This window comes from Schistocerca cancellata, chromosome 9 (assembly GCF_023864275.1).
Source record: "Schistocerca cancellata isolate TAMUIC-IGC-003103 chromosome 9, iqSchCanc2.1, whole genome shotgun sequence".
NCBI lineage: Eukaryota > Metazoa > Arthropoda > Insecta > Orthoptera > Acrididae > Schistocerca > Schistocerca cancellata.
This window is the reverse complement of record NC_064634.1, coordinates 101,563,704-101,577,973: the sequence shown is the minus strand read 5'-3', so window position 1 is coordinate 101,577,973 and position 14,270 is coordinate 101,563,704. Positions and strand designations below refer to the sequence as shown.

Sequence of the window (14,270 nt, the reverse complement as noted above, 5' to 3'; positions counted from 1 at the left end):
AAATAATAATTTTATGACGAAAAGCCATACATGGCACTTGTGTTTTAGTATTTTTAACAGTTCAGTTTTTGTAATTTGCAAAATGTTAGTTATTTGGATAAATCTGTAACATTTCGAAAGCACAAGTAACAAACAATATTGTTCCAGAATTACAGTAATTTTTTTTAAATGTCTTAAGTCTTTCCTAAAAATATACAGCCATGAAACAATACTCTAAGAAATATCTAGGAAAACATCTAATGAAGATTTCCAACCTGTTACAGCTATAACGCAAGCTTTTGTTGCGACATCCGAAGCTCAGAGGCGAGAAAGGATGCCTGTGTTCTCATGTGATCACTGTCCTATGGTCTGGTATAGTAGGCTGTGTGCTGAAATAGAAGGTGACTTATATGCATATGTCTATTTTTTACGTATTTTGTGGACTTCATGTAAATGTTAAGCAGTAAATGGAATGAATAATGGCACCAACTCACCATACAGAGAAGACATCATGCAATCAGTAATGGCATAAATAGGAAGCTGAGCATTACAGTTCTGCTATCAAACTCCCAACTGCATGTATTGGTATACGTGCTCTAAAAATCACATTTTCAGAATCTCGGCTACAATGTTAAACTTCTTGTTTGAGTTCCTATCAACCATCCAAATAATACTCTGTATGGTCAATGGTTTTCTTTTCTCATTTCATCAGTTGTATTCCTTCTATGACTTTTCACTACCTTATGGACTTTAAAAGGAAGTAGATAAATTGCAGGTACCGGTTATAAAGTAGGAAAGCAGCACCTTCGAACTAACAGCTTTTATGTTAAAATGTTTTATTTTATGTTCCCCTAGCACAAATATGTATGTACAGTTGACTTAGGAAACTTCATAGTACACTAAAGGTAAACAAACTGGCTATGTAATCAAAAACTGGAAACGAACAAAGAGATAGAGGGGCTGGCCAGTACTTACCTCAGCTCAGTACAGCCGATAGATACACATAAAACAGAACCGAAAATTTACATTCCTAGCTTTCGGAACAAATGTTCCTTCATCAGGGAGGAGAGAGGGGAAAGAAAGGGAAGAAGGGAAAGGAGATTAAGTTACTCAAAACCCAGGCTATGAAGCAACAGGGAAAGGAAAATGGGAGGGTAGCAAGGATGGAGGCATGGTTGTCAGAGGGAAGCCAAAGATATTCTACTGTAAGTACTGTGCCAGCTTCAAACCAAAGAGGATGCATACAGAAGTAAAGAGGTATATAGTATAAAGATAACACAACTATGTAGGATGAAAAGATGCGTGAATGGCTAAAGAGGAAAGGGAAAGAGGAGAAGACTGAAGAGTAAATGGGAGTGAGGTTGTTTAACGTAGGTTCTGTCCAGGGGGATGGCGGGATGAAAGGATGTGTTGGAGTGCAAGTTCCCATCTCCGCAGTTCAGAGGGACTGGTGTTGGGTGGGAGAAGCCAAATGGCACATATGGTGTAGCAGGTTCCTAGGTCCCTAGAATTATGCTGGAGGGCATGCTCCGCTACTGGGTATTGGGCATCTCCTAGGCGGACAGTTTGTCTGTGTCCGTTCATGCGCTCAGCCAGTTTAGTTGTTGTCATGCCGATGTAAAAGGCTGTGCAGTGCAGGCATGTCAGTTGATAAATGACATGTGTAGTTTCACACGTGGCCCTGCCTTGAATTGTGTATGTTTTACCAGTAGCGGGGCTGGAGTAGGTGGTTGTAGGGGGATGCATGGGGCAGATTTTGCAGCGGGGTCGGTTACAGGGGTAGGAACCGCTGGGTAGAGAAGGTAGTCTGAACCTACGTTAAACAACCTCACTCCCATTTACTCTTCAGTCTTCTCCTCTTTCCCTTTCCTCTTTAGCCATTCATGCATCTTTTCATCCTACATAGTTGTGTTTATCTTTATACTATATACCTCTTTACTTCTGTATGCATCCTCTTTGGTTTGAAGCTGGCACAGTACTTACAGTAGAATATCTTTGGCTTCCCTCTGACAACCATGCCTCCATCCTTGCTACCCTCCCATTTTCCTTTCCCTGTTGCTTCATAGCCTGGGTTGTGAGTAACTGAATCTCCTTTCCCTTCTTCCCTTTCTTTCCCCTCTCTCCTCCCTGATGAAGGAACATTTGTTCCGAAAGCTAGGAATGTAAATTTTCGGTTCTGTTTTATGTGTATCTATCGGCTGTACTGAGCTGAGGTAAGTACTGGCCAGCCCCTCTATCTCTTTGTTAGTATTTGTTTCACATCTTTATATGAGATTTTCCATTAATCTTTTAAAACTGGAAACTAGTTTCAGGAATGTAGTTACTTCACATAGTTGCTACCTGAAATTAATCTGAAATTCATTCATTTAACGCATTGTATCGCACTGTTCAAAAAACATTTGTTCTGAAGAGGTCTGAGGGTGTTAGACCTTTTCTGTGCAGGGTTGGGTCATGGCAGTATAGTAAAGTTGCACGATCAGGCCATTGCTAGCTTAATCAAACATCATTGACAGGCAAAATATTCTATTGACACTCATTTGACTACACTGGTAGTGTCTCCGTGGAGGTGGCAGCCATGGCCCCTCACAGTACGTGGCGAGGACGGCGCATAGCTGTGGTGATCTGACAGCTAACGTGTGGTGACATTAGCACCCAGCAATGCTGACTCCAGTAGCATACGCAGCAGTGTGTGGTCCAGTTAGCAGGACATGGCCGCTTGTGGACTGGGTCAGCAGCACGGAAGACTGCCAAGTTACTTGCAGGGGAAGTCAGCCCTCAGTGGGGGAACTTGGCCTAGAAATTGACATGTGGCACCTAGGTGCCTACATCAGCATGGAAGGAGGGCTGCTGTACTGCCTGGGTCTTGTTACACTGCTAGAGTGGGCCAAGAGGCAGCTTGGCAGTCAAGAAGTACCAAGCCCAAGGGGGAGGCCTTGGCACTACCAGAATGTGTGGTGATGGATTGCCTAAATTTGTAGAGACTGTGCTCAGTCATCCGCCACGGCATCTCTCATCCCTGTAGGTGCTGCAAGACAGCTGATCCCTGGCTCAAATTGGTGGTTATTTATACCCATTCCCTGCTCACTTATGCCGACAGGCTGTGTCCATCCACAATTGGTACGACAAATTGGTGGACAGGGTAGGGATGGCGGTTATCACTGAAACGACTGGTTTTCAGTTATATCGCTTTTTGTCAGTGCCAGTTTAATCTGAGTGTTAAAACTGCCCAAAGTAACAAGTTTTGTAAATAACTGATTTTTGGTGTTTATTCCTATTATTTCCTGTAATAAATGTGGAAATTAAACAAAGATTGAAAAATTCAGATTCCTCAGTTTCAAAATACCTTAGAATCAAAATACTGAATCAACTAGGCATATAAAAGAAAACTTAGTCCACCCACCATTTGCTGTTTTTCACTAAAAGTGATAAGTGGTTGAATAATACAAAAATCACCAGTATTCTCCTGTTGATTCTAATTTACTCTGATCAGAAGTCATATTGTAATTGAGGATCATACCACTATTTGGGCGTTAGGAATAATCAGTGCTAAAGGTTGAAAACAGAGTTTGAAGAGCTCTATTCTTTATGTTAATTTATTATTTTCAAGGGCTGCAAGTAGATAGTCATGTTACATAAAGATATTTTTTATTGTAAACTATGAATGAATTGTTAAGTTATAAGTTTTCTCCTTATTATATGGTGTCGCAAGTTTGTTGTAGTTCCTCCCATTCTTAATCTTTTAAAGGAAATGGACCACTGTACTTCATTTGTACCACACACAGTAAAATACTTCCAGAGTAAGGATGGTGCCATATTGTAATACAGTTAATGCCTCGCAATGACAGCGTGAAACTACCATGTAGATCAGACAGGAGAAGTCTCCCACACTACGTGTATGTGTGTACAATAGACCATGCCACATGGTAACAGGTTCATTATTGTCTCAGCAGTGTTGTACCAATTCTTAGGCCATGTGTTTATTTCTTCTGGCATTGTTATTAAAATTGCAATGATTGCTTTTCCCATGTTCTATAATAATGTAATATTTAAAAGCAAAGGAAATTTTACAAAAAAAAATGAATCATTTTTTAAAATGGTTTATTTAGAAACCAAAAATTTTACCACTGCTGGTATGGCTAAATGATATTTGGTTTTATTATCCTCTTATTAGTAAACAATAAAAAGCACTTGTTGTAACTGAGACCAAACAAATACTGAAAAATACTGGTTATTCATAACTAAAATACCAATACTGGTTTTAACTGGTGGATTTTCCTCATCCCTAGGCCTGTGAGTGTGGAAACAGCTTGCCTCAATCTTCAAGAGTTCCATTTTACCACCAAGGTTGCAGTATTGCATTGCTTGGCCCAGACCACCTCCTGCTGCCTAAGCAGCCCTAATATCTAGGCATAATGTTGCACAACGGCACAATGTGGAAGAAGCATATAGGGTCAGTTTTAGCGAAAGTGGATGGTCGACAACAGTTTATTAGGGGAGTTTTCCTGTAAAGGAGACCATGTACAGATCAGTTGGAAGACACTGATGCAGTTAAGAGGCATGCTGCTAGATATGTTACTGGTCAGTTCCATCAGTTTGAGTGTGTTACAGAATTCTCTGCAAGTTTAGATTAGAGTGTTTGGAGTGAAGATGATGATCTTTCTGTAACGCACTTCACAGAAATTTGGAGATCAGGATTTCTGACAGACCGCAGAATGAATCTGCTGCCTCCAAGTTCATATAAGGACAAAATGACGAAGGTGATAGTTCATGCAAGTGCACACAGATAATCATTTTTCTCTCACTCCATTTGCAAGTGGAACAGGAGAAGGAATGACTGACAACAAGCTGCCCTGCACAGTAGGCAAGTTGAATGGGAGTAGTATTGGCCTGTTATGCGGGGCGGCCCATACGTAAGAGGCAAGAAACAGTTTTCCACCCCCTGACGTAAGCTGCCCAATGCGGTAGGCGTATTGTGTTCAAGTAGTACTGGCCTGCTTCATTGATGAGTTTTGCAGGACACCCTATATGTGTGAATGGGGCACGGCTGGGGGGGGGGGGGGGTGGCAGGGGTAGTTTGAGATACATAGTGGAGGGATGGAGGGAAAATGGGGCAAGAGAAGAGGAACAGAGGGGAGGGGGCAGGAGGAGTGGGACAGAGGGAGGGGGAATAGAGAGAGGAGGAGGAGGAAATAGATAGGGAGAGGGGAGAAGGGACGAGGGACAGGGGAGGAGAGACAGGAAGAGGGACAGGAGAGAGGGAGGAGGAGATGAACAGTGAGAGAGGGTGGAGGAGATAAGTAGGGAGAGGCGGGCAGGAGGAGATGAATAGAGAGAAGGGGGAAGATATGGACAGAGAGGGGGGAGGATGTGATTGACAAAAGGTGGCAGAGAAGATGGCCAAAAAGAGGGCAAGGAGATTACAGGAAGATAGAGGTGGGAGGATGAGGGGACAGAGAGATGGGGTAGGGAGAGATGAACACAGGAAGAGGGGGAATGTGTGCAATATACATGTGAAACACACACGCAAGCGAAGCCATGAGCAGAAAGTGACATTCAGTTCCTGGAGAAACATTGCAACTGTGCATCACCAGGAGCTAAAATGACACCACCGATAGCCACTTGAGTCTGTGATGCTTGTTGAATGTGTACAATGTCTTGGTAAATGAAGAATCACAACAGCTGTTAAATGATCCTTTATTGACCCATCCATTGTTGCAGCTTATAGCTGAATCCTTTACTGCAGCTTTTTTAACTTGTACTATAGACAGTATTGTTTATTTTCACCCATTTTTCTGCTCAGATATATACTGGAGAACGGAGCTACAAGATGCAAAACTGATAGTTTCTGTAAACGATCATTTAACAGCTCTCATGGTTCTTTATTTATCAAGACCCATATCTACAGGTGCTGCCTGAAATATAAAGAATTTGTAAAAGTTCCAGTGCACTCTGAGGAATGAATATTTTACCATATGTTTCTCTCACTGCTGAATATGTCTAGTCCTCACATCTTTTTTGTGGTGCTTCAAATTCTAGCACTTTTATGTGAATGCTTCTACTATTTATCACTAATATAAGCATATTCTCATCTATTTGGGGCAATTCTTGTGGAATGCAAGATTGACTAGTGAATCAGATGAAAATGGCTGATACCCTTCAAGAAGCTGTAATTATGTTGCTAAACAACTTCATTTTTTTATGCTTCTGGAAATATCACAGCTAGCTGGCTTGCTATTGCATTTAGATCTCTATCTGACATATTGTGGGCTGATTTGTCATCATCATCATCATCATCATCATCCATTTTATATCTGTTGGTGAATGAAGGCCTCCTCCTACAATTTCCCATGCTTTTCCAGTCTTGAGCTGTGTTACAAAAAATTTTAAGACATACGCTAGGTATTCAGCTTAGATACTGAAATGATGAAGGATATCTCTAACTTTCCAGACTAAAATATAAACTATACCAAGGTCATCAAAGTAATGGAACTGCAGTATGCAGATCATATGACATTACCTGCCATTATTGTCTCATAACACAAGATTTCAAGTCGTTGAGTTAATGTACAGTTGATTCATCAAAAGACAAAAATTGGTTTATAATTTTTTTTGTAATATCGTGAATATAGTCTACTGTACTGGATATGTAATTAATGTGCAGTTAACTTTTTTCTTCAAAAGTAACAAACTTTTAAAATTAACAATCCTAAGTATTTGTTCTCTCTTGCTCAAATTTTCAGTTTGTCCTTCATGAATTCTACTGAATAGTAATATTTCTGCAGTAGTTTCCCGTATAAGATTTTTTTGGTGTTTCTGAATTTATACTGAAGAATTATCTTACTTTCACTTTGTTATAAATTTTTCATACCCATATTCTGTGGAGTTTGAGCAGAAAGTTTTAAACGGTGGGTGGGCAGCACAAAATTATTTTTATTTCTGGTGTTGTAGTCATGCTGAAAATGATTTGCTACAAATAAATCAGGGTTACTATGGACAAAGATAATCAGTTCATAAATTTATAGTGAGGAAACACTTGATATATTTAGATTTTTTAGGAGTAGGCCACATGATTGTCTTCACTCTACATTGTGCATATTTCTAATGATGGATTTCTCAAGTTTTAATATTTGACACATATGGTTGGAGTTACCCCAAAATACAATTCTGTATCTTATTACTGATTCAAAGTAGCTGTGATATACTACTTTTTATATGTACCTACTGGTAGCATTGTACAATATCCTCATTACATATGCTAGGCTATTAAATTTTTTGCAAGGTATACGAGAGCCCCATGACAGATATTTATCCAGTTGCATTTCTAAAAATTTTACATAGCTTCCTGGTGGGCAGCAGTCTATACTTTTTGTAACACTGTTATTATTCCATTCTGTATTTTCTATTGTTTCAGTTTGGACTAAACATTAACATGCAAGAAAACCAAAAATTCTTGTGCAAACAACACCAAGCACAATCCTCCCAGCACACATGTGGCTAGGGCCTCCTATCATGTAGACTGGTCACCTGGTGCAAATCATTTTGTTGATGCAACTTTGGTGGTGTGTTGGTGATGATAATATGGTAAAGACAACACAATACCCAGTCCCCGAATGGAGAAAATCTACGACCCAGCTGGAAATCGAACCTAGGCCCATTGCATGGCATTCTGCAGCACTGACCACTTTGCTGTGGAGGCAAACAGAATACATCCACACTTCAAACAAAGCAGTAGATCTGGGAGTCCCTTTTCTAAGGACAGTGCCAGCACATATGATGAGGATATACAGGGTGTTACAAAAAGGTACGGCCAAACTTTTAGGAAACATTCCTCACACACAAATAAAGAAAAGATGTTATGTGGACACGTGTCCAGAAATGCTTAATTTCCATGTTAGAGCTCATTTTAGTTTCGTGCTGAATTTAGCACATTATCATGTTTCATACGGGATACTCTACCTGTGCTGCTAGAACATGTGCCTTTACAAGTACGACACAACATGTGGTTCATGCACGATGGAGCACCTGCACATTTCAGTGGAAGTGTTCGTACGCTTCTCAGCAACAGATTCGGTGACCGATGGATTGATAGAGGCGGACCAATTCCATGGCCTCCACACTTTCCTGACCTCAACCCTCTTGACTTTCATTCATGGGGGCATTTGAAAGCTCTTGTCCACGCAACCCTGGTACCAAATGTGGAGACTCTTCCTGCTCGTATTGTGGACGGCTGTGATACAATATGCCATTCTCCAGGGCTGCATCAGCGCATCAGGAATTCCATGCGACGGAGGGTGGATGCATGTATCCTCGCTAACGGAGGACATTTTGAACATTTCCTGTAACAAAGTGTTTGAAGTCATGCTGGTACGTTCTGTTGCTGTGTGTTTCCATTCCATGATTAATGTGATTTGAAGAGAAGTAATAAAATGAGCTCTTAACATGGAAAGTAAGCGTTTCCGGACACATGTCCACATAACATATTTTCTTTCTTTGTGTAAATGAAGGTGGTAGCCTTTAAATCGGCCGCGGTCCGCTAGTATACGTCGGACCCGCGTGTCGCCACTGTCAGTGATTGCAGACCGAGCGCTGCCACACGGCAGGTCTAGAGAGACTTCCTAGCACTCGCCCCAGTTGTACAGCCGACTTTGCTAGCGATGCTACACTGACAAATACGCTCTCATTTGCCGAGGCGATAGTTAGCGTAGCCTTCAGCTACGTCATTTGCTATGACCTAGCAAGGCGCCATTACCAGTTTATATTGAGATATTAAAACATGTATCGTCAAGAGCGATGTACACCAATTATGGATTAAAGTTAAGTATTCCAGCAACTACGTTCTTTTCTTACTAGACTCAACTACTTTACTGTTCCAGACCTCACGCCAGTCTGCCTGAGCTTAACGCGTGCTATTCGGCTACAAGTCATAGTGGATTGGCTGTCGGGTCAGTCCACTACAGTTTCCTGAAAGTCTGGCCCTACCTTTTTGTAACACTCTGTATACAGCTCATAAAGACTTGGAGACCACTCTCTGAATAGGAGAATTATTGAGTCATTGACAGGCACACACAAAAGAGAATGAATGCTTACAGTGATCTTAAATTTGTAAAGTAAATTTCCTTTGTGAAGTACTGTACCTGAACTTTGAATTCTGTAACAGAATAATTGTCCTTTTTTTTCTCTCTTTGTGCTTCGTATGTAATGAGATATTAATGCTCACTTTATATTTTCTTGAAAAACTCCAGGGCAGAATGAGAAACGGACACAGACAACAATTCTTCGAAGGTTAGAAGGCTTGCCTGAAGCTGAACAGGAAAGTATCCTTACAAAATTTGGTGGTGCTGAAACACAAGGCTTACAAGAACAGAATGAGTTCCTGATGATGTTGCTCCGTGCCCACTGTGAGAGCAAGCAGGCCAGACATGTTCACGATACAGCTGAAAACAGGTACAATCCTGGTTAATCATTTTATTTGTGAGCTATGAATTACTTCTGAAACATTTAAAAAACACACTAAAGATCTTTCAGAATTTCATCTTTGAAATGCAAGCGGTTGACCAAATATATGAAGCAGATGAATCAATGTAGACGCAAATGTGTTGGAGAAATATCATACTGAAGAGAAATTAGAATAGAATGATGTCACGCTTGGGTAGTAGAATAATAATTTTTGGAGGTAATATTGGGATATGGGTGATTTTGACCTTCCTCTTATATATATTATCACATCCTTCCCTCATCTTACTCTGATTGTTTTTAATGCACAGGTATTAACAATGCTATTAACTTAAATTTAATATAATCCCATACGAAGCAACATAAGAAATCACTTAACAGCTAATAGATATTCTTGATAGAGGCTAAACAGATGCTGTTATAACATATTTCCAGGCAAATACAACTGTTTTGGAAGGTTTTTTTGTGGGGGTGGGGGGACTAAACAGTTACATGAGTTTTTTTTTTTTGGTGGGGGGGGGGGGACTAAACAGGTAGATGAGAGTTTAGTGGTATGGGGAATACAGTCCAGGAGAGATGATAATTATGAGGAGGAGGAGGAGGTGGTAACACTCATAATCACAGCCCATCTTCTTCAAGATATCTTTAAACTAGAGTAGGTTGAATGCCAGAATGATTCCTTTGCAAAGCATGTGACAAATTTCCTTCCACAACCTAGTCCAGAATAAGCTTCAGCACACTCTGTATCAATGTTGTCACTGACAGGCTGTTAAACCATAATCATCATTTTTTCTCATGTTCCCTGTTCCACGTAGTACCTCTTTTTCCCCACTTGTTTGGCACCTGCTGTCCCAACTCTTGCATTGTCATGAAGATACTAGGTAAATCATTCTAGTATTGTGAAATGTAGCTCCATTTTTATTGTACTTCTATATGTAGATACATTTTTTTCTTTTGAATCTAGAAACTGAAATAACCTTTACTACTATGACATAGGTAGGATGACACTACTTACTCAGTGACGGCAAATGGTTTTTCATTATAGTCAGCATTTTTTGCTAATGTGTTAAGATTTCTCTTTGAATTACTTGCTGTCTTATTATTTCAGTTGTACAAACAAAGTTAAAAAAAATACCATGTTGTTTGTGGACACCTTTTTTATTTCAGTTTTGGATTGGTCTCTGATATTAGCCTCTTCCAAATTTCATTTTCTGCCAACCCCTTCATTCTTCAGTTATAATTGTGGCTAGTACCATCACCAGAGTATAGATACATGTTAATGCACAGTAGAAAAGGAATGTTGTGGAAATGTGATATGAGCAGAAGAAGAAAGGAACCATTCTTGTTTGATATAAGCGTTTGCAGTAAGCTTTACCAATTTATTTATAATGTGATTTTTTTTTTATGTTTCAGACATGAATTCTTGAATCAGTACTTAGGTGGCAGCACTATCTTTATGAAAGCAAAAAGGTCACTAACAAATTCATTTGACCAGCTACTGAAAAGGAAAGGATCCCGTGATGACTTGGGACCCATGTTGAAGGAAATGAGTCTTCCAAGCAATGCCACATTGTGGAAGGTACATGAAGAGTAATTCATAAGTGATTTTAGAACATAAGTAATTTAGGAGTAAAGGAGGCAATTCACTAAATGGTAAAAATGTTGAGTTGTCGACAGGCACACAAACCACAATGAAAACTTTGCTATCTTTCAGAAGAATCCATTAATGAGCTTGAATCTTGGGAGTTTTAATCCACTGCATATGCTTGCATTCTACATGCAAGACTTTCCTTCTCCTGTTATCTGTCTTACATTTCCATAGTGTACTCCTACATCACTAGCTCTTGCCATAGAAGCCATTAAACTCTTAGTAAGTAACCTCAGGTTTTGAAAGCTCTAGATTAATCATCTTCAGATGTTTTGGAGTTGTGACTGTTGTCCAATCTTTAATCAGCTTTCATTTAATTTTAAAGTGATACGCTGTTTCATTTCTAACTGTTTTGTTCAGAATTTATGAAGAAAATGCAGTGTACGAGTGCTGTATATCATAATTCATGCTTCATTATTAAATACAAACTTAGCGAGACTGTAATTAAAATTCTGTTGGTTCGGTGGTCCTCAAGTAAAGTAGAAATACATGTATTACTTTTGTGTTATGCAGCAATCTATTTACAGAATGTTATCAGCTGGTTTTACTATTTATTTACAGGAAAGTATATCAAACACAAGTTCCAGGGCTTCTCCAACCAGTGAACAAGCAGAACCAGTTCCGGACTCTCCTAATGCATCCTCTCAGAGAATGCGTCATGCAGCATCCGGTTCCAACTCTGATCTACATTGTGCTGGTATACACCAGAAGGACAGCCCAATGAAAAACATGTTAGTTAATACTTAACCTATAGAGGATTGGTACAATGCACACAGAAACACATAATAGGAAACAGTTAACACTAGCTTTGTAGCTTTGAGCTCTTGATATTTTTCTAGTAGGAGTAAAACACACACACACACACACACACACACACACACACACACAATCACTGTAGCAGTGACACTAATAATAGTTCAAATTGCACATGTACTGATAATGCAGCAGAATCATGGAGTAAACTAATAGCTTGTTTTGGTTTCCCTGTTTTTATTCCAATCAACCCATTCTCTCATTCACCGCAACACAAAATGCAACACTTTTTGTGTGTGTCTCTTGTGAACATGTCCAAAAGAACAGACACCATTTTTCATCCAGCAGTCACTATGATTTAAGACACAAATGGATGGCAGACATTGGCTGTGAGTGGGCGTGGATTAAATCAGTGGGGAAGGTCAAAAATGCGTGCCCATCCTGGATTCAAATTTGGGCTTCCTGCTTGATAGGCAGATGCACTGACCTCTGCGCCATCAGGGCACAGAGGTCATCGCAGCTGCGTGGACTACCCTAGCATGCCCTCCATCAGACCCACGTTGTCAACCTATCCACACACTGTGACGGTAGTGCCCCTTGTGTATTATCATCTTTACTTGTGGCATTTTGCCAATTTCTGTAAGAGTTTGAGCCTGGTATGACACACGTTTTCAACCTTCCCCACTGATTAAATCAGTGCCTACTGACAGCCAATGTCTGTTATTCCTTTGTGTCTTAACACTTTGTGTGTTTGAAAACTTTTAAGAGTTTAAATTTATGTTTCTAAATTTGTTATGAGTATAACTTTTGTTGTCACATGGTCGAACACTACCTAGCTGTTACTGATGATAAAACAATTCGAAAGGAAAATGGAATGATGCAATGTGTCTTGGATGTATGTCAAGAGTACATAAAATGTGCAGTCAGTACGAAATGATAGAAAAGACTGTTCCACTCGTTCCGTTGGGCATGAGTGCCCTTCAGCTCACCTGAAGGCAGATACAGGTTGTATAGGCTACGTGTCAGGTGGTCCTGTAGCACTGCCTTTGCACCTTATCATGTTACTTGAGCAAGCCATTTGGCTACTCCTGCCCGCATTTGGTTGAAGCATATGGCATCATAGACAGTGGCTTGGCTGCCTGACTGCATGCATGTGACCTGTTTACCTGCACCTGTCTACATCTGCCTGTGGGTGCCCAATTGTCCATGGGCAGACACTCGAGCTGAAATAGCCTGCAATAGAAAGTGTCAAATGCTGCTGTAAAAGGCACAATAAAGGCCAATTTACATGGGCTGTCACGTCACATCAAGTCATATCACATCACATCGCATTACATCAAAGCATTTCCCAATGCATTTCAAATGGCGGCATCCACACTGGCCCTCATATCGTGTCACGTCACAGCACTGTCAAGGCTTCTCAGGAACAAAGTTTTGGTACTTGACATTATTGTCTGTTGATCACATGACCCATAAGCTCATTTCTTCCTGATAAACAGCTGTGACTTCATCCTCAGTACTACGTTTTGTTGTGTTTTGTTAGGTCATGGTTTTTGTGGTTGATATCAGTTGTTGTTCTATGTCTTTGATTCATTCTTTGTTATTCCTTTATTTGTTATTTTTTCTTATTTGTTAATATTGAAAAGAGTTGAGGAAGCCATGCGAGTTGAATTGAATTGAATTGATGTGACATGATGCACAGTGTGAATACATTTTTGGTGTGATGTTGCCACGACGTAATGGTGCTGTGACAGCCAGTGTAAACTGGCTTTTATAATGCCCATTAATCCAGCATCCCATGGAAGCAGTACAATTTTCAGTTTTCATAATTACAGTTTCAGCATTGATTTTCTACTATATTTTCTTTCTTTAATTTTGTTCCTTTCACCTCTAGATAGCTTGAGCTTCAAAACATGTAGAGGACTCAGTAGTTTTATTTTCGTCTCAGTCTGTACTGTGTTTATTCTTACATCTTATCATGCTGTACATACAGTTAAGGTCAGTTAGTAATAGCTGTAAACATCTCTACACAATGCTAATTCTGTTATCTATAACTGGAAATAAACAGAATTTTATGCTTGTATAATATTTGTTATCCTCAGCCATTCAGTTTCCAAAAGAATCTCTCTTTCTCTTTGTGTGGGTCACACTTAATTCCTAACTTTCATGCCACACATCTCTTCATGCACTTACTAATCTAATACTAAAAATCTTCCCTCACATTTTCCATTTTAGAGTCACTTTGTACCTGGAAGTGAATTTGCAAAACACTAAATGATGAATATTAAATAAATGGTAAATTTTGAATGTAGGGATAAAGATTAAAACACTAAATGACGGACTTGTCAGTTGTAATAACGACACTATAATGATCATGAAAACTGATCATAAAACCTGTTCTTTCATTTGATGAACAAAATTGTAGCAATAATGGAAG

General features: G+C 39.7%; 1 protein-coding gene across 6 annotated transcripts in view; it reads left to right on the top strand.

The window, feature by feature from the left end:
* The window catches only part of LOC126100174 (TBC1 domain family member 4), an 874,659-nt gene that overhangs the window by 833,583 nt on the left and 26,806 nt on the right, over positions 1-14,270 (top strand). For all 6 annotated transcript variants that reach the window (XM_049910723.1, XM_049910728.1, XM_049910724.1 and 3 more), the window contains 4 exons: positions 264-380; positions 9,222-9,423; positions 10,846-11,011; positions 11,642-11,811. In XM_049910723.1, coding sequence (XP_049766680.1) covers positions 264-380; positions 9,222-9,423; positions 10,846-11,011; positions 11,642-11,811 — 655 coding nt within the window. The remainder of the gene's footprint in view (positions 1-263; positions 381-9,221; positions 9,424-10,845; positions 11,012-11,641; positions 11,812-14,270) is intronic.